The sequence below is a fragment of the Capricornis sumatraensis genome, chromosome 4 (assembly GCF_032405125.1).
Source record: "Capricornis sumatraensis isolate serow.1 chromosome 4, serow.2, whole genome shotgun sequence".
NCBI lineage: Eukaryota > Metazoa > Chordata > Mammalia > Artiodactyla > Bovidae > Capricornis > Capricornis sumatraensis.
In genome coordinates, this window is record NC_091072.1 from 62,556,086 (window position 1) to 62,582,435 (window position 26,350).

At 37.2% G+C, this 26,350-nt stretch overlaps 1 protein-coding gene across 1 annotated transcript; it reads right to left on the minus strand.

Moving 5' to 3' along the window:
• Nucleotides 1-365: 365 nt before the first annotated feature.
• C4H12orf50 (chromosome 4 C12orf50 homolog) lies at nucleotides 366-26,041 on the minus strand. Its single transcript, XM_068972116.1, has 11 exons — nucleotides 26,030-26,041; nucleotides 25,569-25,689; nucleotides 14,162-14,320; nucleotides 12,904-12,981; nucleotides 12,709-12,822; nucleotides 10,418-10,528; nucleotides 9,160-9,267; nucleotides 6,016-6,120; nucleotides 5,557-5,760; nucleotides 4,014-4,106; nucleotides 366-391 (listed from the first exon to the last, which is right to left on the minus strand). Exons 1-11 carry the CDS (start codon nucleotides 26,039-26,041, stop codon nucleotides 366-368), a joined length of 1,131 nt encoding a protein of 376 aa, XP_068828217.1.
• Between the last annotated feature and the right edge of the window lie 309 nt (nucleotides 26,042-26,350).

Below are 26,350 nucleotides of genomic sequence, written 5' to 3' on the forward strand. Positions count from 1 at the left end.
AGATCAAAGGCACAATCTTACTCCTCAATCTGTGCAATCTAACTTAGTTTACAATTAAAGAGTGATCTTAATTGTCAAACTTTTAAATTTTATTAAATGTTTGTGGCAATGCATCGAATGAATCCCAGACCTATACAAATACACAGGCAGCTGTTTGTAATTTGCATTTTTATCAGTTTTGAAAGAGCACAATGTACTTCCTGCATCTTATTTTCAGAATTTGCATTTTATCATCTTTGGCTATCCAGTATATAGTATGGAGTACTTGAGTATCTCATTCTTTGAATTTTCATTTTTGATTGTAAATCAGATGATTCCTGGCACTTTTCTCTTTTCTCATTTTTCTCTTCTCTCAACCTCCAGGTTTACTTGCTCCCATTTCTTCTTGGCTCTAATAATAAAACACAAAACATATTTCAGTTATTTTCTTTTTCACCATTCTTCAGGGTACAAACATTTTGCGTTTCTTTTGTTAATTATGTCCCATATATCTTAGGACAAAACAAAAACTAAGCTTGTTTTAATTCATAAATTTTCAGAACACCATTCAAATTAATTCTGCTTCTTTCTAAAGCTTGCTATGATTTGAATTTAGATGAAGGGGAGGATAGAAAGGAATAGAAATACTACTATACAGAAGGCTGCACCATGGGGCACCCAGAATGAAGAGAATGAATGTTCCCTTCTGTGCAGACAGGCACCTCCAGTCAACCAGCTATATCCCTATCGGAAAGGACATGTGGCCTCAAGGGAAGGCTGACAATGACATCTCTAATTGCCTTCAGCTCCTTTCCTCAGTTCTCACAGACGCATTTCCCTCTCCTCTTGCATTATCCTCAGAGCATCCACAAACATTTTCCCAAAGGGCTCCTCTCACCCATTCACACTTCTCTGGCCTTGGCGCTCAGATATTCCTCAGAGGAACAGACTAGTGGCAGCTTGTATTTTCTGCCTCCTCTCTCCACAATCCATCTGTCCACTGGGAAATACTGCAATCTCTCCACTGTGCCCTAGCAGGAAGTGCAGGCGAGAAATCACAAGCTAACCTTTCTCTCCCTATTCCGGGGAAAACAACAACAACTGGAAAGGGGAGGTGTTTAGGGGTTACACATTACCCAGCCGAACCTTAGGCAAATAAGAAAACTAATTTTATTTTGTTAGAAGCCTTTTTAATTTCTTGACTCTAAATTCCCATTCAGCCTGATGTCGAAAATTTATCTAGTCCTGTGCCTATACACTTAGTCCAAATTCAATGGTTCCATAGTTATTTCACATGTATCTTTCAATCACATTCAAATTTGAAGTTCTTTCCCAGCATTGGTTTTGTTTTTGTTTTTCCCTCCCTTACCTTCCTGCTGTTTATCCTAATTTCTAGGGTTGGGACTGGGCTTCCCAGGTTATGCTAATGGTAAAGAATCTACCCAGTCAGTGCAGGAAACATAAGAGATTTGGGTTCGATCCCTGGGTGGGAAGACACCCGAGAGGAGGGCATGGCAATCCACTCCAGTATTCTTGCCTGGAGAATCCCATGGACAGAGGAGCCTGATCGGTTACAGTCCACGGGGTCAAAAAGAGACATGACTGAAGTGGCTTAGCACACATGCATGCAGGGTTGGGACTTGGGACAATGGCTGCTGCTGTGTGACCATTAGGAAAAGAATGGCATCTCAACAATCTTGGGTTTCAACAAGGTCTGGGTCCTATGCTGGGGAACAGTGCCCAGATAACATAGTCTAAGGTTTCTCAAACTTTAATGTGTACCCTAATCACCTGGGGAATCTTGTTAAAATGTAGCCGTACTGATTCAGTAAGTCTGAGATAGAGATTCCATATTTCTAACAAGCTCCCAAGTGATGTCATTGCTGGTGGCCCTCAGACCATCCTTCAAGTAACAAGGGTTTGATTAGTGAGTGATGGCCTGGTTTCTAATCAACTCCCTGGAAATCTGTTGTGATTCCATCTGAGTCCTCCCTTGGAAGAGAACCCAACCACAAAGGCATCTTTCTGATGCTATCCCTTCAGTCCCAGCCAGGAGACTCTGTGTACATCGACGAGTCCTGTCTCCCAGAAACTCACTCTCACTTGAAACTCACAGGAATATGTAATGCCCTCCCAAGCAACCCTGGAGCTTGGCAATCTCAAGAGGCTCTGTCTCCAACCCTCTAGCATTAGACAGATTTATCCTCCCTGCAACCACATCACCAGAGGGCATTGAGAAATTCTGTCCAAAGTTTTTCCCCCTATGTTGCATCTGAGAAGTACACTGCAGGTCCTCTCTGTGCTCTGATTCTTAACAATTCAAGGGAAATTCTGTCATTGACTTTTCTACCACTGGGCCCTGGTGGAGCTGGAGGTGGTGGAAGATGAGGAGAGACCAGTACGGAGTAAGTTGGCTCCACAAAGTTTCTGTTCTCTTGCGGTCTGTTTCGCATACCTTCCCCTCCATGCTCTCCAAAATTGAAAGAATTAAAGCAGTTTTGTTAGCTTGCATTCCCCTGTCACATACAGGGATGGTACGTGTTTCATATTCTGAAGTGACCCCTCTTCCCTCCAAAACCTTTGGTGATTCATGTTTAACTATGTATGTGGAGGCTATTGGAATACAGGAGCTGTCCCTGGGACAGGGGTGGAAACATCCCACCCACAAGGAAATCATGGGAGAAAAAGACATGGCTCAACAATTGGTAGTTTTATTTAGGATTTTCACTGACTTTTCACTTCTTTGCTCGCAAAATTAAGTGCAGCCCACATGAACTTAAGATGAAATATAAACATATAGCACTGCAGTAGCATTCTGTTATAGTAACATATGATGAAGAGATGGGAAAAAAAGAAAAGTGATTGACTCCAGTATAAATATATATGAAAGTGTTAGTTGCTCAGTCATGTCCAACTCTTTGTGACCCCATGGACTGCAGTCTGCCAGCCTCCTCCGTCCATGGAATTTTCCAGGCAAGAATACTGGAGTGGGTAGCCATTCCCTTCTTCAGGGGATCTTCCCAACCCAGGGATAGAACCCGGGTCTCCTGCATCACAGGCAGATTTTTTTTTTACTGTCTGAGCCACTAGGGAAGACCTATAAATATATATACAGGTCTTCATACTGCATCACAGTTGCAGTGAAGAGTTTATAGGGAAATACTGTTTTAGAAGTATTTATTTTGGGAAGTATACAGTTTCTAGTCTGGATGTATTCTGATTTTTCTGGGAATTTCTTGTATAATATTTTATGAATTTCAGATGATTCTGAAAGTTCTAGGCTACTGATTTAGGTAGGAACTCTCTACCTAGGAGTTTTTCTGAAAGTCTCATGTTTCTAAGAAGTAACTGAAACCAGCTTATCCTGTGTGATCTTCCAAAGCTACTGAGCCAGCCTCAGAATAAGCTGGGATAAGACACCAAGCGTTTTAGTAAAAGGACCACATCTGGAACCTGAGGTTGGAGCTGCTATAAACCTTTACCCTCAGGAGGTACCCAGAATCCCTACACCCTCCCAGGGCAAAGAGCACAAAATAGAGACCAGAGTCACTTTGAACCTCCCAGGCTGGAAACTACAACTTAGGTGCCCTGTCAGCCTGCATTAGCCATTATGTACTCACTAGCCAGGATATAGCAGGGCTTTAATATTTTGTGTCAAAATATGGTCTTATATATTGCTTTGTAATTCAACAAAGAATGCATCTTAACATTATATAATTGCTGAAACTACTACGCTTCTGGCTAAGGAGAGAAATATATCAAAAGGTTTCTGATAAAATAAAAATAAGCAAAGAAAAACCCAATTAAAAAAAGGTAAAATTAAACCAACACAGCATTGTAAAGCAATTATCCTCCAATTAAATACATAAATAAAAGGCAAAAAAAAAATTGCTAGTAGATGAGATCTCTTCTAAACTCCAAGTAATTATATTCATATATATCATGAAAATTTTCTAAGATATGTTCCTTGAGCTTAAAACTTGTCATTCATTTTAGAGTTATATGATACATTAAAACCACTAGTAAATATTTACCTGTATATATCTTTTCATTTTTTGAATATGTTTTTGAAAAAGGAATTCTTTTTCGCCACACTGAACCATTATATGACGTTGACATATATTTACCTGAGATAATAAGGAAACAGGAATTAAATATTTTATAATGTTAAAATCATATTCCAGGCATATTTCAAAGTTATTATTCTCAGAGGTGAAGCCATTTCAAGGGTAAGGAATCAGGGATACAAGTGAGCTTATTAAGACCATTTAAGTTATCAATGACCATGGTTATACATCTCTTAATTGGCTGTTCAGTTCCTCAAATAAGAATTGCTCCCATGAGGCTAAGCTAAAGTATGATATATGTATGTGATCAAAATATTTCATTGTCTGGCTTTACTGTGATTTTACATATAATTCTGCGAATATTTGCGGGACTAAAGAAAGGAAGGAGAGAAGGAAAGAAGGAAAGGAAGGTCTGAGGCCCCTTAAATACAAATCTAAACAATTGCATCTAACTGTCTGGTAGTCACTGTATTCTTCACAAAAATGCCCACTCACAGTAAAATAATAAAAAAATGGTAATAGAAGTAAAAGGCTTTATTCTTGCCTGGGAAATCCCATGGACAGAGGAGCTTGGCAGCCTACAGTCCATGGGGTCGCAAAAAGAGTTGGACATGACTTAGTGACTAAACAACAATAACAGTAGTAAATATAAATAATCATGCATATAAATTCATACATGATTCTATTCTAAAACAAAGAGAAGAAAAAATAATTTAAAAGCTAGCTTCTACGTAAATTGTAAAAGGAGGACCAAAGAGAGACACAGAGTTTTTCACTTGTGCTTCAAGAAGTATACAGCAATCAGAACCCCACTGACTAGAGGCAAAAATAGGCACATACAAACAAAATTACAGGGAGTTGAGTGACCTTTTGTTAAACTGAGAAAACCAAAACCCAGGTTTAAAAGAACTAAATTCATCTGAGACAAGGGATTAAAAAAGAAATCTGGTTCCCTCCTCCCTCAAGGCCTTGTACTTCCTGACACATACACTATGACTTGGCCTATTACATGATGGAATGATTTAAAAGCAATCTCGACATGGGTGGGAGAGATGAGCGGTTGTCAAAAATACTGCAGTTAACCCCCAAACTAACCTTTTCAGAAAGTAATCATGAAGGCCTAAAGGAAAACCAAAGCACTAGCCAGAAAGTGATAATAGAACAATGCAGTTGGTGGAATAAGCAAATGTCAACCATTCAAAACCAATCCTCAAGAGTGAAATAAAGCCATCCAGGGGGAACAACGTGCAGTGCTCTGAGACAAAACTCTAGAGAGGGTCAGTGACAAGCCATCTGCACCTAACACGTCCTCTCCAATATCCTTTAAATCATGTGTACTCCCGCACATGGACAAAAATCCTCTCACTAGTTTTCTAAGATGTTATGGTGGTGATGGCCTGGAAAGAGAAGGGGGTGGGGAGCAGCTAAGATTAGTTGGACCATCAGGACATCTCACAGGGATGCAAATCACAGACATGAATCAAGAGCCTATGTAAGTGTGGAATCTCACCTGAACAGAGGTTGAATTTGGGTTCCTTGTTAACATCAGCTTTATTGTAGGACCCATGTGTAGGCCTGCCATGGGGAGGTGCATTCAATGAGACAGTTCTGACAGCACCTCTCTGAACATGGATATAGGATGCATTCTCAGAATTTTTGTTTTTATTATTCCGATGGTAACTCATTTTATTTTTGGGATTTGAAGGCTGCACTGCTATAACAAAGGAAAGGGGAAAGGGAACAAGGGATAATGCAAGCTGGTTTCACACCTGTAATTAATGCACTGCACTTTAAATGTTTAATAGCACGATGGAAGATAATGTAAGCTAAAAGAACTAGATTTATAGGAAATGACATCTCAAATAACATGGTGCATGATAGTGACTTGTTTGTTGGCTAGAAAATATTATTTAATCTATTTTCAATTTCAAATTATAATTAAGGAATACCAAATATAGAGACACATTACCTCTCCACATCCCTGGGCCAGGAAAGTTCTTTGGTTCATCATAAATCCATTTTCTTTTTTTCACACCTTTAAAATGAGGCTTCATTACTGGGTGGACATCATTCACTTAAAGAAGATATAAGTTTTTACAGTTTTTAAGGAGATGCTTTCATCTGAAAATTACTGTGGGTCCTAATTACATATCTGTGCATTCACATGTCAAGCAAGGGGGGAAAAATGTACCACCCTAATATTTTACTTTCTAGAACAAACGGTGATTTATTTTTAAGTACCAAAAATATTCCATCTTGATTTTTCTCATCAAATTGATTGATGAGAAAACTTTCAATAAGTAACATTCCTTTGGAGGAAAAATGCTTTTCATCCAAAGAAATATGTGGATTCTTTTAAAAGAACATAAAATTACAATCCAAATATAATTATATACCTGATTATGTTATTTTTAGTAGTTTTAGAATTGTCATTGTGAACATAAATCTTTCTTTACTTTTTAAGCCAAAACTACTACTTCTTAAGAAGTTGGATTAGTGTAAAATACTTTTAGTGAATATTACCTTATTGTTCTAAGTTGGGGTCATGGATAGTTTGGTGAAACAAGACTCAATAATCAAAATTTGTTAGTGGTAATATTACTAAATTATTCACTTCTTGTTTGCTTGTTTTAACATGGAAAATTTTATATGCAGGCTCAATTTTCCAAGAATTTCTAAGGTACATTTCTCCAGAGTAAAAATGAACATCAAAATCACTATGTAGATTACATTAGCTCTCTATAGTGGGCTGATAAATCTCTCTTTGCCCTAGCTCCCATCTTCAGCCTAAGCAGGAAGCCTTCAGTAAAGCCCTGATTCGCTGCCTCCTCTCCAAACATCATGCTCCATTCCTTACTCGCATGCTCCCCTTCCTAGAATTTGGAAACTATATTTTTCACAAGTGTCACTGAACTAATCTCCTCTGAGGTAAACCATCATGGTTCTCTTTGTTGCCCAGCTGGGGTTGAAGAATATTACAGGGGTTCAATAAATGAAATAGGAAGGAAGGAGGGAGGGAAAGAAGATTCATGAGTCTTGATTGTATCAGGAGAAGAGGCTTAGAGTACTAAATGGCAAGGAGAAGCGAAATCAAGAAAAATAATCTGAAAGATAATTTAAAAAATCTGTCAATGAATCCCACCACAGGTTAAATTTAACATGTCATACTAACGAATCTTCTAAGAACGTAGTATTATATTATCAATTTTAATATCTAAATTAAACCAATGGGAAAGTATTTAATTTACTAGGACCCACATCACAATTCATTGTCAGAGTTAGTAGAAGACTATTGTGTCTTTAATTCTTAATCCTGAATAATTTTCAAACCATCCTTTTTTCTTTCTTTTTAAAAATTTTGTTTCAAATAAGCAAAACAAATCCATGATAAGACAAATATATCTAAGGCCAAAAAGTGATAGAGCTAATGTCTCACTTGAAGAGAGGTCCTCTCTGCACTTCATACTGATATTCTCAGTAGCATTTAATACATGCGTTGTAGGTACTAGTCGGGTAGTTAGGGAATGCTTTAGATGAGGGCTGTCCTTGTTATCTTTTAAAGCAAATTAAGAAAATAAAATGTCAGTATTAATTTAAAAAAAAAAGTATTTCTGTTGGTATGTCACTTTGCAAGCATTATATGATGGGCATATACATGCTCATCTATGCTCTTTAAAAAATATATAAGCATATTAATTTTTAGAACCCACCACTGAAATTCCCTAGTTAGCAAACTGAGTCCTCCAAATCTGTCAGTATCAAAACATTAAAAATTTGAAATACAGCCATTATCTTCAATAGGTAAATATGTATTTGTGGCAATATTTTTAACACCTCCATACAAAAAATTTTTTTTTAAAAAGGGGTTATCAATTTTATATAAAAGGTGCCAATTTAAAAAAATTACTGATTTCATTTATTTATTTGGCTGGCCTGGTCTTAGTAGTGGCACATGGGATCTTTGATGCAGCATAAAGGGATTGAACCCAAGGCCCCTGCATTGGGAGCACAGAGTCTTAGCCACTGGACCATTCGGGAAGTTCCAAGTATGCCAATTTAAACCCAGGATAAAGAAATATCTGTAAAACACTTCACTTGTTCTAAGCTTTGGAGCAGAACAATCCAATAGAGTTTTCTACAATGATGGAAACATTCTAAATCTGTGCCATCTGAAATGATAGCCACTGGTCACATGTGAATATTGAGCACATGCAATATGGCTAGTGCAACTGAAAAACTGAATTTTAAAATTGTATTTAATTTTGATTAACTTCAGTGTAAACAGCCACATGAGAATGATGGCTACCGTTATTTGTGTAGTTAGAGGTGTGTTTTTTGATGGACTGAACAAAAGAGAGGAGAAGAGATTTACATATCATTTTCCATAGGAAGAGTTTGATCACATGTGTCTTTTCCTGTCTTTGAGAATATTTATTTAATGATGGAGAAGACAGTAGATAAAATTGGTTAACACTTATATGGAGAATACATGAAGTCCTCTAATTACAGGACAGCTATCCTGTCTGTGGCTTAGAGAGCTGCCCAGCCAAGGTCCCAGCTGGGGGATTCTTAGTAAGGTAGAGGCAGCATAAACCTATAGAAAATGTACAATATTAACATATCTCTGGATTATTCTCAGGATACAGTTAGTAATAATCCAAAAGTGGGAAGTCAGCATGAGATTAGTGCTCTTCTCAGTATATATATCTTCACAAAAGCTTTCTAAGAAAATTCAATCATACTGAATATTAGAAGCTGGGGGAAAAAAACAAAAAACAAAAAAAACAAAGAGGGCTGGATCTTACCATTGAAGAGAACCAATAATTTTAGAGCTAGCAAGACTCTCAGAAATTGTGTAGCCCAACAGGCCAGTTTCTCCTATAAGGAAACTAAAGGTAAGAATGATAAAGCTCCACAGGCAAACAATTAGTGATAGAGCCAGGACTAGATACTGAGGGACCCTAACTCCTATCCAGTATATTTGGGTGTGTATTTTTATTTATTACCTTGCCTCTTGTCTTGGTTTCTACAACGATATAATACAATCAAATTTTACATTTTGAACTTATCTATACAAATCACAAATGGATCAAAATATAGACTGGCTCATTACCTTTAGCATTTGAACATTGTGATTTGGTGCTTTCTTTCTCTTCGGTTAAAGCTTCATTTTCATCTACTCCAAGAAATATGATTCTCTGTGGAACGTAGCAGTCACCTCCTAGGACAATAACTTACTGTCAGTGGCAACAATGGCAGACAATTGTACAAAGCTATCTTTCAATACAGCATACTCCTCCTCTAAAACACTATTTAAATACTTCTCAGTGATACTATTGCCATCTCTATACATATCATATATGTTTTGATTAATATATATGTATATGAATATTTAATATGTACACTTATAGGTAATTGTAAGAAAATTCACAGTCAACACAATTTTCCATCTAACAATCTTTACCACACTTTAGAGATACTCAATAAATATAATTGCTTTCCATATAATATCCTCAGGTATATGAAAGCAGTTTTCATGTTCCCTAAAGATCTATTTTCCAGGATAAATATCCACAGGTGCTTTAAAATGTACTTAAATACTTAATTTCAGATCTTCACCATACAAGTTTCTTTTTCTTAACATAACTTGTTAAGTTTTAACATACTTGTTTTCAAGTAACGTTGTTTAAAAATAATTCTCAAGTATGGACTACCCCGTACAGAAGTCAGTGGAACTAGTACAATAATAGATGACATACAGCATCTTTCTATATATGTCAGATAGTCTACTGAATATTTTTAATGACTTATTGCATTTAATTATTTTTCTATGGTACTCCTAATAATGCAGTGTAAGTTTACCTTAGCTATCTGGTAGCTGACACAAGTTACTTAATCATTTTGAAACTTTGTGGCCAACAAAAGCATTCATTTTTCCCTCACAATCTGTATCATATCAAGTCTTTCCCAACTTGAAGAAAACTTACCAGTTATGTCTTGGACTTCACTGCAAGAGGTTATGTTTATCACAGTTTGCCTTTACCTTGCTACACTTGACTCACTGTCCCAGCATATTAGCTTCCGGTCACCTGTGCATTTTATAAACAACGTCTCTATACATGTAATTGTTCAACTGTTTAAACATAAAGCCATTTGTTCCACAAATATTTACAAAGTGTACTGCATGTGCCAGGAATTCTACTGCAGAGCAACTGATTATACACAATTCCTGGCCTCAAGGAGCTTATCCAAAGTCAGTGATAAAATGTCAAAGAGACATTGATGAAACAAGTTGCTTATGAGAGAAAAAACTCAGAATTATGTCTTATATGGTGATATACTCAGAATCAATCAGTAATACATGAACTAACCTCCATTTTCAAATGCAGCAATGTCAGTCCTTGGTTTCTTGTCCAATGATGCTTTTATTTCACCTTGCCTTTCAAATCGGCTGAATTTTGTTGGAACTGTCAGACCATCCCCTAGAAATTAGAAAAAAAAAAAATCATTCAAGAAACCATTAGGTGCTTATCTAAGTTTCTGATAGAATCTATGATGATAGTAAAGAATCTAAAAGTTAATGGAAGTATTGTTTGTCCAGTGATTTGATGAACAACAAATTTATAATTATATACATTTTAAGCCAATTTATAATTATCAGGAAAGCAGAAGGGAAGTTTATTTTCTTGTGTGGATAATACAACAAGTGGCAGTTAAAAAATGTGAGCAATCTAATGCTATAGTGTATATATATATTTAATTTAGTTGTTGTGCTTGACATATAATGAATTTTATAATATTTCTTTTGTTTTTATCTACTCACCATGAATAAACTGAGTAAAATGTATTAGGATCTACTCCCTGGTGGCTCAGACGGTAAAGCATCTGTCTACAATGCGAAAGACCTGGGTTCATTCCCTGGGTTGGGAAGATTCCCTGGAGAAGGAAATGGCAACCCACTCCAGTACTCTTGCCTTGAAAATCCCATGGACGGAGGAGCTTGGTGCAGGCTACTGTCCATGGGGTAGCAAAGAGTCAGGCACAACTGAGCAACTTCACTCACTTTCACTGATTGAAAAATGCTAATTATACTGATAATTAAAGTCTCTCCATTTTCTTTATATATTTTTAGATAATTTTCTCTTAAAATAAAATATTAAAAGGAGAATAAAGGAGCTATGGTAATCTGATATAACTTGTGATTCTGAACTGGATTCTAAATCAGGGAGACTTCATTTTAGTATAAAGAACATTGATGGCACACTTGGTGAAACTTTTTTTTAGGTTTGTAAATAATATTATATCACTAGTAATCTTCTGATATTGGTATTTATACCACATTTGTGTGAGAGTTATGCAAGCCTGCAACTTACTCTCAAACAATTTGAAAAAAATAACAACAATGTGTATACTGAGAGAGAGAGAGAAAGGGAATGAAAAAATCAAATGTGTAAAGTGCTAACATTTGGGGAAATCTGGGTAAAGAGGGTTCATGAATTAACTGGAATTATTTAAAAATAAAAAGCTTTTTAAAACCATAATATAAAGTGAAAATGCATATAACTGTCTTTATATCTGACATTTTTAATACTCATTGCTAACATGTTTGTCCTTGTTTTGTTTTTCTTGTCTGTGTCATTTCCTTCTCCAGGGGATCTTCACTACCCAGGGATCAAACTCATGTCTCTTGTGTACCCTGTGTTGGCAGGCAGGTTCTTACCACTGGCACCACCTGGGAAGCCCTTGTCCGTGTAATTCGGACAATCTGTCCTTCACTAGCTGGCTCCCACCTATCAGCTTGGGTTTTTTTGACTGTTCTACTGTTTGACAGTATGTTGCTGCCACCTACTGCCATATATGTTTAAATGGAAATGCTTTGCCACACATACTTGCAACACAGACATTCTACTCTTTATCTTATATTCATCTTGATCCTGGGAATCTTTTCCAACTATCTTTTTGGTATCTAAGAGGAGGAAACAATTTTGATTTTGCTTAAAGCTTTTTTTTAAGCTCATCTCAGAGCCAGGAAAATTACTTAAACCCATGACATCCATGGATTTTTCTCTGAGTTCATTTTATATCCAGAAAATAATGTTCTTTTTATCTTGCCTTCAAAAGCAAAACATTCACCAACAGAAAAGTCAGATTCACCAGAACATAAGACCCATAAAAGGCACAGCCTTATAATTATTCACCTGTGTTGCCCTTGAAATCGGCTGGTACACAGGAAGCACTCATTCAATGAACAAATATACGCTTGTCCTGCCACTAACATTATTCCGTGATCTCCCTTTTGTCCTTCGAGGGCTAAGTTGTCCATTCTACTTATAAAAAAAAAAATCTACACTTGTTTTATAGGGAGATTTATTTTCATAGACAAATGAAGTGGTAAAACCGAGTTATTTCCAGAATTTCTGCATGGGGTATGTAGTGCCACCATGGTTTATGTGGTCTATTCATTCTTTGGTTCCTCTGGGAAAATATGATTACATTAATAGCAGCTTTTCATATTAAATTTAGGTTATGCAATAAAATCATTTCCTTCTCACTCTCAATTCTGATGTATTATTTATCATTTGACTCCAGTACATACTTAATAATTCACAGCCTATCACGCCAAGTATTCATCACCTTGAAAAGCTTCCTTTTCATTCCTTACCTTCTTGCAATTCACTGCCACTTTCCAAAGACTTTTCTATCTCTTTTTCCACTATAGAGGCTAGGCTTTTAGATGATGAAATATCTGAAGGAGTATGAACTCTGTAGTATTCACCTAATCTCCCACAAGAAAATGAATGGTTAGTGTACTCCTCACATCAAATATGAGAAAATATACAAATGTTTGATTTCTTACCAGATTTATAACACATCTCCTTTATTGCTCTTTTTTCTTCAATTTCTTCAGGAGTCTTTGTCCATAAACTAGAAGCATCTATAGGATATATTTTTTTTAAATTAAATTGTCCCAAAGCCAAATAATCTGAAAATTTACAAACCAGAATGAAAAATCCCACACATTGTCCTCATAAATGGATTAGTGTTTTAAAAACATTTAAAGTCAATAGTTAGTGTACTAACAAATGTTTCTTATTGCTATATTTTGTTTTAGAAAGAATCAGTCAAGAGAAAAATGACTATACATTATGTATCTTGAGATGAGAGGCTGGACATATAGGTTCACATTTGAGATCATGTTTGTCTGGAGAAGGAGGATGTTGGCATGGGAGACAGAGAGCTAAACAGCAGAAAGTGCCACACCTCCTTTTTCCTATTCTTCCTCAAAGTTAGTTTTAAAATTAAAGGATGATGAGTGGGTTGTAATATCTTCCTGAGGTTTCAGGGGTTTCTGACTCTAGATAAGAGGTGGAATTCCCTATTAACTATCTTTCTGTAGTAAGATGGCTACAGAAAAAAATGTAACGTTTCAGCCTTTTCAATGTGCCCACATTCTGAGTCTCCATACAAGGACAAATTCCAAGGCAGAGACAGACTTAGAGTTTGTTTTTCTGGATATTTATCTTGTTTGTATATACTTATTGGCACTGCAGGGCTGTGGATATGGGAGGAATAAGATGGACTACAATGTAAGACCTGGATTCTAGTCTTCTTTATGCTGGCAAGGATTACTGGGATAATGCAGATGATAATGCTTTACACATTACAAACTACTCTATTGATCTCTATAGCTTCAAGGATTAAATGTGACAGATAGATTGACACTTATGTATGTCAATGTTGTTACATATAAATAGATAATGTTGTTATATATAAATTTATATGATTATATAAATCATATTACCAGTGTTAAGTTATACACAAATAAAACATGTTATTAGTATACCTACAAGCAACTGTGCATATTTAAACATGAGATCTGTCTCCTAGACATCATACAACAAAAAACTTTCAATCCAAACAATCATAAACATATGTGTAGATGTTGAACAAATTAGAACATAATGAATTTAATATATTTAATAAAATTAAAGCTATTTTCTCACCAAAATCTGACTTATATATTAGTTATAAACTTCTAAAAGTTAAACAAGTATGCAGAAAATATCATGAGGTTTCCGAATGTGCGCTATAAATATGAGAAAAGGTTTACTCACCATTTTGTTCACCTTCTTCCTCCTCCTCTTCCTCAAAGTTAGTTTTTAAAACTAAGGGATTGTGAATGGGTCGTGATATATTCTCCTGAGGTTTTAGAGGTTCCTGACTTTGGGTTGGGGGTGGAATTCCTTCCTGAGTTTCTTTCTGTACTGTGATATCTATATAGAAAAGGCAACATTTTAGTCTTCAAGATATACCTTTTGGCACATGTTCAATGATTAACTATTGTCCTCTTGATTAACTGCATATTTTGTTAAAAGACGTTTCATTTCTAGAAAGATTTTTAAACTAACATAAAAATCAGCATTTTGCTGGTAAGATATGGAAAATGTGCTTATTCATAGACTTTAGATAGTAATTATAACCCCAATTTGGTATATATCATATTTTGGTATAAACACAAAGTGATCACAAGTATTACTGTATTCTTCAATTACATCTATGGGATAAGCATAACTTAGTTAATCACATTATGACAATTTAACAAAGGTAAACTCATACAAGACATAACTTATAATGTCAGAGTATACACGTTTAAGAGAGGAAAAAAATTCAGAGGTTCTAGTTTTCTGTGGTTGGGGGTTGATGACTTGGAAGTGAGAATAATACCTTCAGATTTCTCTATTGGCTCCACACTGGTCAGATTGAACAAAGCTCTAGGTCATACTTAAATGTTCTGTAACCTTCAAAACTAACCAGCAAATAACAGAAAAAGCTAGTGAACACATGTATCTTCGATCATTACTCATTCAAGTCCCTTTATTTTTTAAGCCAATAGTTATCAAATGTGGCTAAATATCAGAATCAACTGAAGAAATTATTCAAATCATCTTTTCTGTTTCTGTTTTCCAAACTTCTGATTCTGAAGGTCGAGATTAAAGCCTGGAAATCTGATGCTATTTTTCAAATGTCTCAGATAATTGCAAAATCAGTCAAGTTTGGAAACCACGCCCAAATCAAGGATCATCTATCTGGGGTCCAGGGTCATGGGAAGCCTTTTAGCGGGTTTGCCATCCAGGGGATCTTCTTGACCCAGGGATCGAACCCAGGTCTCCCACACTGCAGGCAAATTCTTACCATCTGAGCCACCAGGGAAGCCCTGAAAACAACCAATTGTATTCCAAATTCTTAATTTCCACATCTATTTCACCTAAAATTTCCTGAGAACAGGCCTCAGTCCATAATAGCCTTTTCTCTATTTTACAAAATAAAGGTGGACAGGAAAGCCTGGCATGATGCAGTGCATGGGGTCACAAAGAGTTGGACATGACTTAGCAACTGAACAACAACCCTTTACTCATGCCAAAATTTTCTATATAGCACATTGCCCCAAAGAGAAATCCTCTTTTACTGATTAATCAAACCACCAAGAACCCATAAGGCTTTTTCCATTACCTTGATTTATACAGATTCCTAGAAAATCATGTTGTAATAAGCAGAATAATGGCCTCCCAAAGATGTCCAAGTTTTAATTGCTGAAACCTGTGTATACACTAGGTTATACAGGAAGGAGGAATTAAGACAGCTAATCAGCTGACTTCAATATTAGCAAATTATCCTTGATTATTCAGGTGGTCCTTTGGAAGCAGAGGAGAGTTGCAGAGGAACAGGTGTGACAGTGGAAGCTAGGTCAGAGGAACGCAGTGTCAGAAGGACTTGACTACCCATTGCTGATTCTGAACTTGGAGGAAGGGGGACATGAACCAAGAAATAATGAACACCTCTAGAAACTGGAAAAGGTAAGTAAACAGGTTCTCCCTCAGAATCTCCAGAAGGAATGCAGCCCTGGAGACACCTTAATTTTAATTCAGAGAGATTTCATCGAATTCCTGAACTATAAGCTAATAAAATTGAGTTGTTGAAGCCACTTGGTTAGGGGTAATTTGTTACAGCAGTAACAGGAAACAAATACACATGGTATTAGAAAAAGTGCTACTGGGGTTTATATTGGAATGGTCTAATTCACATGCATGATAGAGTATGTCGGTAGTTAAGAATTTTTATTGAAAATTTTTGCTTCCTCCACTTCTAGACTTTTGTTAAAGAATATGTCATTCTTGAAAAAAAGTCTCCTGGCATCAGTGAAAAGAGAGCACTAGTAAGAAATTCTGAAGGAAAAAGATGGTTTTAAACAGAACTTTTCAGCTATTCTAAATACCTATTCCCAAGACTTGTCATTAGCTGCAAAGAAAAGCTTCACTGAACACTCAAAACAGTAAATGTTAGTCCCATTTTTTAAAAGCTTTCTTGAGATTCACATACTATACAGTTCACACATTGAAACATTTTTTTAGCATATTCATAGAGGTGTGCAAATATCGCCATGATCAATTTTAGGATATTTGATCCCCTCAAAAAAGAAACCCATACCTATTAGCAGTTACTGTTCATGTCTGCCCGATGTCACCAGTCGTACAAGCACTAGTATACTTTCTGTTTCTATGGATTTGCCTATTCTGGATATTTCATATAAATGAAATCATACAGTATGTAGTCTTTTGTACATGACTTCTTCAACTTACCATAGTGTTGTGCTTTTAAAATGTTTATTTGTTTGGCCACACTGGCTCTTTATTGCTGCATGAGGGATCTTTAGTTGCAGCATATGGGATCTAGTTCCCTGACCATGGATTAAACCTGGGTCCCCTGGATTGAGAGCACTGAGTCTTAGCCACTGGACCACCAGGGAAGTCCTATCACAGTGTTTTTTAATAGTCAAATATATTTCACTGTGTGCATATACCACAATTTTTCCATTCATTAAATGATGGACACTTGGTTTGTTTCCACTTTTTTAGTTGTTTTAAATAATGTTAGTATGAATATTTACTGTTGTACAAGTTTCATGAGGACATATGTTTTCACATTTCTTGGATATATACTTAGAAGTGAGTAAGTAGGACATATGGTGATTCTGGGGGCTTCCTAGGTGGCTCTAGCAGTAAAGAACCCACCTGCCAATTCAGGTGACATAAGAGACATGGGTTCGATCCCTGGGTTGGGAAGATCCTCTGGAGAAGGGCATGGAAACCCACTCCAGTATTCTTGCCTGGAGAATCTCATGAACAGAGGAACGTGGTGGGCTACAATACTTAGCATCAGGAAGAGCTGTAATGACTGAAGAAACCTGAATATGCACACACAGTGATTCTGTTTACTCTTTTGAGGAAATGCCAAACTGTTTTCCAAAATTGCATCATCTACATTCCTATCTTGGAGAAGGAAATGGCAATCCACCCATTACTCTTGCCTGGAAAATCCCATGGATGGAGGAACCTGGTAGGCTACAGTCCATTGGGTCACAAAGAATCAAACACAACTGAGCAACTGAACTGAATAAGCTCATGCAAAGATGCTCATTGTAACTAACCATTAGATCAATGCTTCTTGATGAAGCTCTTTAGTTCTTCTTCCCTTTCTGACATAAGGGTGATGTCACTGGCGTATCTTAAATTATTGATATTTCTCCTGGCAATCTTGATCCCAGCTTGTGCTTCATCTAGCCTGGCATTTTGTATGATATACTCTGCATATAAGTTAAATAAGCAAGGTGACAATATACAGCTTTGAGGTACTCCTTTACCAATTTGGAACCAGTCTGTTGTCCCATGTCCAGTTCTAACTGTTGCTTCTTGACCTGCATACAGATTTCTCAGAAGGCAGGTAAGGGGTTCTGGCATTCCCACCTCTTGAAGAATTTTCCAGTTTGTTGTGATCCACACAGTCATAGGCTTTAGTGTAGTCAATGAAGTAGAAGTAGGTGTTTTTCTGGAATTTTCTTGCTTTTTCTATGATTCAACAGATGTTGGCAATTTGATCTCTAGTTCCTCTGCCTTTTCTAAATACAGCTTGAACATCTGGAAGTTCTTGGTTCACATACTGTTGAAGCCTGACTTGGAAATTTTGAATATTACTTTGCTAGCATGTGAGATGAGTGCAATTGTGCAGTAGTATGAACATCCTTTGGCATTGCCTTTGTGATTGGAATGAAAATTGACCTTTTACAGTCCTGTGGCAACTGCTGAGTTTTCCAAATTTGCTGGCATATTGAGTGCAGCACTTTAACAGAATCATCTTTTAGGATTTGAAATAGCTCAACTGGAATTCAACCACCTCCACTAGCTTTGTTTGTAGTGATGCTTCCTAAGGCCCACTTGACTTTGCATTCCAGGATGTCTGGCTCTTGGTGAGTGATCATACCATTGTGGTGATCCAGGTTTAAGATCTTTTTCGTATTGTTCTTCATGTAGTTTTACCACCTCTTCTTAACATCTTCTGCTTCTGTTAAATCCATACAATTTCTGTCCTTTATTGTGCCCAACTTTGCATGAAATGTTCACTTGGTGTCTCTAATTTTCTTGAAGAGATCTCTAGTCTTTCCAAGTCTATTGTTTTCTTTATTTCTTTGCATTGATCACTGAGGAAGGCTTTCTTATCTCTCCTCACTATTCTTTGGAACTCTGCATTCAGAGGTATGTATCTTTTAGCCATTTTTATATCTTTGAGAAATGTATATTCAGATTCTTTCCCCATTTTGTAATGGAATTGTCTTTATACTACTGAGCTGCAAGAGTTCTTCATATATTCTGGATATAAAATGCTTATATAAAAGATGCAAATATTTTCTCTCGTTCTGTGGGTTGCATTTTTACTTTCTTGATTATATTCTTTGAAACACAAAAGTTTCTAATTTGATGAAATCCAACTAATTTCTTTACTGCTTGTTTTACTTTTGGTGTCATAACTAAGAATTGTTTGAGTAGTCTATAGTTTCTTATAAGAATTTTATAATTTTAGCTCATATTTAGGTCTTTGTGGTCTATTTTGATTTAATGTTCACAAGAGCAAGGTCTGTACTTACCAAAGGCTAAAAATAACATAAATAGATGATAAATACTAAAGTATTATTCAATAATAGTGGGATATGTAAATAAATTTTCTATATGTGATGGTTGTGTGTAGTGTGGTTAGGTATACATGTGCTTAGCTGCATCCAACTCTTTGCGGCCCCATGGACTATCACCCATCAGACTCCTCTGTCCATGGGATTTTCCAGCAAAAATAATGGAGCAGCTTGCCATTTCCTACTCCAGGGGGATCAAACCTGCATCTCTGCACTGGTAGGTGGGACTAGCACCACTTCAGAAGTCCATGGTTATATCTAAGAGTGTTGTTAAACATAGGAGATCTATGTCAATGCATTTAGAGATAAAGTGTCATGATATTTGTAACTAACATTCAAATGCTTCAAAAACAAGGATAGAAATATATGTTTGTACATTTTTTGTGTATATGTAAGTAAAATGGAGAAGAGAAAATAAATTGATAAATTGGTGAATCCCAGTGAAGAGTACACGGTTAGGTGTTCATTGAACTATTCTGCAACATTTTTGTCGGTTGAACATTTTTGAAATAAAAAGCTGGAGCTAGAAAAGTACACTAAAGGCTCAGCTCTAACACTCATGAATTTAACTGTTGGCTTAAGTGGTGATAGGAAATAGGAAAAGGAGTACATCAAGGCTGTATATCATCACCCTGCTTATTTAACTTCTACGCAGAATGCATCATGAGAAATGCTGGGCTGGAGGAAGCACAAGCTGGAATCAAGATTGCCAGGAGAAATATCAATAACCTCAGATATGCAGATGACACCACCCTTATGGCAGAAAGTGAAGAACAACTAAAGAGCCTCTTGATGAAAGTGAAAGAGGAGAGTGAAAAAGTTGGCTTAAAGCTCAACATTCAGAAAACGAAGATCATGGCATCTGGTCCCATCACTTCATGGCAAATAGATGGAGAAACAGTGGTAACAGTGTCAGACTTTATTTTTTGGGGCTCCAAAATCACTGCAGATGGTGATTGCAGCCATGAAATTAAAAGAGGCTTACTCCTTGGAGTGAAAGTTTTGGCCAACCTAGACAGCATATTAAAAAGCAGAGACATTACTTTGTCAACAAAGGTCTGTCTAGTCAAGGCTATGGTTTTTCCAGTGGTCATGTATGGATGTGAGTTGGACTATAAAGAAAGCTGAGTGCAGAAGAATTGATGCTTTTGAACTGTGGTGTTGGAGAAGACTCTTGAGAGTCCCTTGGATTCCAAGGAGATCCAACCAGTCCATCCTAAATGGGATCAGTCCTGGGTGTTCATTGGAAGGACTGATGTTGAAGGTGAAACTCCAATATTTTGGCCACCTGATGTGAAGAGCTGACTCATTTGAAAAGACCCTGATGCTGGGAAAGATTGAAAGATTGAAGGCAGGGGATGACAGAGGATGAGATGGTTGGATGGCATCACTGACTCAATGGACATGAGTTTGGGTAGACTCCGGGAGTTGGTGATGGACAGGGAGGCCTGGCCTGCTGCAGTTCATGGGGTCGCAAAGAGTTGGACAGGACTGAGCGACTGAACTGAACTAAGTTGTGATAGGAATGGTTTGGGGGGATGGGTTGGGTTGTTCTTTTTTTTTTTTTTAGTTACTGCTGTTGTTTCAAGCTCCCCAGATAATTCTAAAGGGGAGCCAGGTTTGAGAAATATGATTCTGGGTCTTCCTGGATTCAGATGGTTAAAGGGAACGAGCCCCACCTATGTGTGGCCAGAAGTAAACAGAAAAAGAGAAAGAAAGAAGAAAACTTATTTAATGGAAATACACATAAATCAGAAATGTTAGAAGTATTCTACTGTTTAATGTAAATCAAAGGGGAAAGGGCATCTTTTATTACATGTAAACCATCTTAATAGCGTTGAAAGAAAGACTGTGGGGTAGGGTGGAAGAGCATTTGCCGCTTAGAAGGAGGAAGCCAGATTAGGTGGTCTCGTGGGTGGATCCACTCAAATTACCAAAAGGACTGGTTATACTTGAAATGCCAAGGCTGGGGTTGTTAGGCAGTTTTAGAGTCAGAATTGTGTTTGAAGTCAGGTACCTCTAGTTATGAGATATATTATGTCACCTAAGATATTTAACCTGTCTAGACTTCATTTTCCTCATCTGTACAGTAAGAATACTACTTTTCAGATTTTTGTGAGGATTAAATAAAATTAGTCATGCAGAGCACTCAGCATAGGGGTGCCACACAGAAAACTCATATTATTTGAAAACTGTGGATATGAGATTTTCTCATTTCTCATAATCCTACTTCATTTAAAAAAAGAAATCGATTACATTTTTAGTTTATAAAGTCTTAAAAAGAAAGTCTGTGGACATCTCAGACATGACTAACAAATGTTAGGCCTGGGAACTAATACTTGAGTATGAAGCACGCGTGTGCTCAGTCGTGTCTGACACTTCGTGACCCCATGGACTGTAGCCTGCCAGGCTCCTCTGTCCATGGAATTTCCCAGGCAAGAATACTGGAGTGGGTTGCCATTTCCTCTCCAGGGGATCTTCCCGACCCAGGGATCAAATCCAGTCTCCTGCATCTCCTGCATTGGCAGATGGGTTCTTTACCAGCTGAGCCAGCAGGGAGTACCTACTCTTACTTCCAGAAGTACCGTGCTCATCGATGAGAGCAGACAGTGTCCAGTTAGGAGGAGGAGTCTCCCATCCAAGCCCAAATTGTTACAGAGGTAACCATCATTTGGTTTAAGACACTTGCTCAACCCCTCTCCCCTTTCCCCAAAGAAGAAAGAACTGATGTGAACAGTTTTTCCTCTTATAACTATTAACAGTTGTCTTACTATGTGTCTTATCCACACACACACACAAAACTAGTCTGTGTTTTACTGACTCAAATATTCAAGTCAAGGTGTTTGTTAAATTATTTTAAAAAACATGAGACAATGGTTTTTTAAGACATAATGAAAAGGTCATGTACACATATTCATTTAGGCAAGACCTTGTAAAGTGAGCCGACCCAAGCTCCATTTAATGTGGTCAAATAGTCAGTTGTCCAAGGCATCTCCAAGACAGTGACTCAGAATAAACAAAAATCAAATTTTCCTTTCAGGTATTCATTTTAGAATAACATGGCAAATAATCAAGGAGATGAGCATTTGCTTCAATGTTTGAGCTACTCTGTTTTGAATAAATTGTCCCTTAGCAAAATTTAAGGAGTTTCTTAAGAGGAACACTTTGGGTACACTAACATCTACTGCATACCATGGGAGAAAGAACAAGAACCGACCAAGCTCACAAAGAAAATGCAAAATGTACTCAGAAATGCCTAGCAAATTCTTATAATTAGAGCAAATATTAACTGAGCTATGTTTTTCTTAGCACTATCATTTGGTGTTAATAGCTATTTGCTTCTAAACTTAGAGATGATAACCAGAGGGATTAGGCCACCTTTGAAAATGTCTGGTTTAGCAACATTTAAGTGAAATCTTTTGCAAGAGAGTCCAAGACCTTTTTTTAAATTTGTTAGCAGATTAAAGTTTAAATTGTAAAAAGACTAACTGGCAGTTTTACACGTCCAGACAAAAAAATGTCAGACTCCTGATAATTGAACTTAGTCCTTAAAGATAACAGACAATGGCAAATTAACTAGTGGGAAATTGCTTTCGGCAAACACCTCATTCTGGAAGAGCACAGCTGGTAACTTAGATAGCATTGCTGCGGCTGCAACTTACCTACTTAATATGGACCACATGCTGCTGCTGCTGCTGCTGCTAAGTCACTTCAGTCGTGTCCGACTCTGTGCAGCCCCATAGACGGCAGCCCAGCAGGCTCCCCCGTCCCTGAGATTCTCCAGGCAAGAACACTGGAGTGGGTTGCCATTTCCTTCTCCAATGCATGAAAGTGAAAAGTGAAAGTGAAGTCACTTAGTCGAGTCCGACTCAGAGACCCCATGGACTGCAGCCCACCAGGCTCCTCAGTCCATGGGATTTTCCAGGCAAGAGTACTGGAATGGGGTGCCATTGCCTTCTCTGATGGACATAGTTTATGCATTTAAATACCTAGATTTTATCTTATTTTAACTGGACACAAACTCACACATGAATTACACAGTGCCATGTATTTTGCTACCAAAAAATCTCTGTCATAATCCTACCCTGAATTTGTTAACCACATGTACCCACTGAAACATAAAGGTAGATTTTAATAAAGTTATAACTTCGTAACTTAATTTTTATCTAAGGTGAGATGATTTATTTTCCTGGTTTCGGTTAATATGAACCTGGGTAGGTAGATGTTCCTGGAAATATTTTAGGAAATATTAGGTCTATAAAAGATCACATTATAACTTTTGAGGTATTGAAATATTCTTAGAATGAATAGATGATGCAGTAATTCAATACATAATTCAAGTGAGCTTAGTAGTTTTCTGTGGTGGTGGTGGTGGTGGTGGTATAGTCACTAAGTTGTGTCTGACCTTTGCAACCCCATGGACTGTAGCCTGCCAGGCTTCTGTCCATGGGATTCTCCAGGCAAGAATACTGCCATTTCCTCCTCCAGGGTAGTAGTTTCCTACAGCCTGGAAATTGAATCCTCTTTCCTAAAGCACAAAAATGTGCCTGGGCAGAAAACAAATAGTTACCTTACTTAACCTGAATAAATATTTTTCAGGACTTCCTGGAATAGAATTGGCCACTATGTGAAAGGTAATACTCTGTTTCTATGTTTGGTGGTTGGGATTTATCAGTAAACAAAGATTCCTGTTCTTACAGAATTTTCATTCTATAGGGAGGAGTCAGACAAACAATAGATGTAGTGAAGAAATATATCTGAGAAAATGATAGGGAAGTGGCAAAGAGAAAGCAGAGCTTATCTCCTCTCATGATGGGAATAGAACAGCTAGGAGAAGCATCTGGTCCTTCCAAAACCAGTGCATGGATCTGGTTTGACCCTATCAAGAGAGGGGAAAGCTTATTCCAAGAGTCAGGAGCAGTTTTGACATGTGTTGAAGAAATTGAGACTTCCAGAAGAGCCAGAATCTATTTTTGACTCCCAGATTCTATGCCTAATATGTGAGAATAATGAAATGTATCCATAGAGAACTTAGCTGAGGACATGTCTTACAGTGGGGAGCTCACTATTTGTTCCAGAGACATTCTACCTTTCCTTTGCCCTCAGAGATGCAGTCTTTCTTCTAGTACTGAAATAATTAGTTTGAAAGACAGCAACTTTACCCATAGACCACTAGGAAGTAGGCTAGCACACTATATGGAGAGAATTTAATACAATGTTCTTAATGAAATAAAATCACACTAGATGTTAACCAATGGGACCAAGTTAACCACTTAGTAGGTGTAATAACTTTCATCCCAGTCGGTTACCTTCAGTAGTCATCTATACATCTATCAGGTCAGTTTACTCAGTCATGTCCGACTCTGTGACCCCATGGACTGCAGTACACCAGGCTTCCCTGTCCATCACCAACTCCTGGAGCTTCCTCAAGCTCATGTCCATTAAGTCATTGATACCATCCAACCATCTCATCCTCTGTCATCCCCTTCTTCTCCTACCTTCTACCCATATGTCCTATCCATCTATCCAAGCATCCAATTTTACTGAGCATCTGGGTCCCGACATTGTGCTAAGCATTGGTAGGGAAACTAGCTATGAGCCCCATCCTTGTGATGTTTACAGTCTAGTGAAGAAAAACATTGATCCAGGTATTACATGTATGATGAATGCTCTGAGAGCAGCATTTTCCAGAAGACTATAACAAAGAGACATGGTTTTCAATCATTCATTTGCCAAGGATTATCTGAAGCCAAATTTTCAAATACAAAAGACTGATATTCTGTAAACTCATTTCTAGAATAATTCCATTATAAGAAATACGGTGCCCATAGCAGGAGAGTGAAGCGGCTATGGCATCTGTGAAACCTGACTCTCCCAACTTTTCAAAGTTCTTGCCATTTACTGTTATAGGACATGGTGTCTTCTGTACCCCTTTCCCATAACTTAGTTTAAGAATCACCACAAAGTAGAGTCTCAGTAGCGTTTAGTTGGTTTGAAGGGTGCCACTTATTTAGCAACAATGGGATTGCATTTTCCCCACAAATGAAGTCTTAGGAAGAACCACACATCCAGCTGCTCTTCTAGAAGCAGAAGCGTGCAAACCAGAGCATGCCCTTGCTCTCCCCATGTGTGAGAGGTTTCTGCACATTTACAGGGAGCAGTGGTGAGGCCAGAATCTCCTAGCTTTGCTCCAGTCATGTGATGAGTTGCTGAGATAGCTCCCCACTATCCAGTGAGGGCAGAAGTCATCTCACTTTTCACATGACTAAAATCCACTTTAGAAACATGGTCAGAGAAAATTTAACTAACTCTGGACATTCCATTTGGTTAGTTACTTGATGGCTCATTCTCGTAATTCTTAATATAACCACCCTAAATCATCCACTGGTGATTACACTGTATTACTCACCTTCCCATACTTTATTTAATGTGTCATTCTATGCTGCTATTCCAAAATCAGATTATAATATGGTATAACCATGTTATGCAAAGAATATACTCACTGCTACTTGGTGGCAAAAATAATCCATTGATATTTCGAGGTTTGCTGTGATAAAAGATACAACTGATCTTCACACAACCAAGAGGTTGAGTTTCCCAGAAGCATGAAATACTGCAGTTTTGCTAGATAAAGGAGGTGAGGCAAATGTAATGATGAGATGCCATAATCACAGTAAATACAATGTGCTGCAACACAACATTACAACAACTACTGTAATTGCTGATTGACGATTGTGTGTGTTTCTAGGCTTCATTTCTAAGCTCTGTTATTTAAAGATGCAATGGGTACTCCTCAAACACATTTGCCCATTTAAGAATTTAAGTTGAGCAAAGTGTAAAATGCCTAAAATTAAGTCATTGGAGCAAAGAACAATTTCTTTTCTATTGTGTTGTAAGAGTACAGAGTTCAATATTATCAGAAGGAGATGCTTATAACAAACATGATAATGTTGAATAATACTACCTGCATTTCCATGTGTCTAAATCTGCAAAGTGGATCTAAACATTTTCCCTCTCTCCATAATGAGCACACTGTATCACTGCCAAGGGCCTCTTCACAGTGTCGGAATCGGCACTGGGAACCCTAAAAGAAAAAAGTAAACAGTGTAGAAAACTCAATATATGAATGTCAGTATTTAACAATAGATTACTTATCAATTAAATAAAGTATGAGATCAAATTAAAATTAAAAAACACTACAAATCCAAGACCATCAAGTCTAAATTTTAGCAAAGTATCTAATTTTAGTGAGACTGATAAAATAATCTAATGATTAAATAGTACA

Coding starts and splice junctions, on each gene's coding strand:
- C4H12orf50 (XM_068972116.1), bottom strand. Junction 14,321..25,568: donor ATTTTTGCCACCAAGTAGCA/GTGAGTATATTC, acceptor TTTTCTATATAG/ATATCACAGTACAGAAAGAA. Junction 4,107..5,556: donor CAAATTCAACCTCTGTTCAG/GTGAGATTCCAC, acceptor TTATTATCTCAG/GTAAATATATGTCAACGTCA.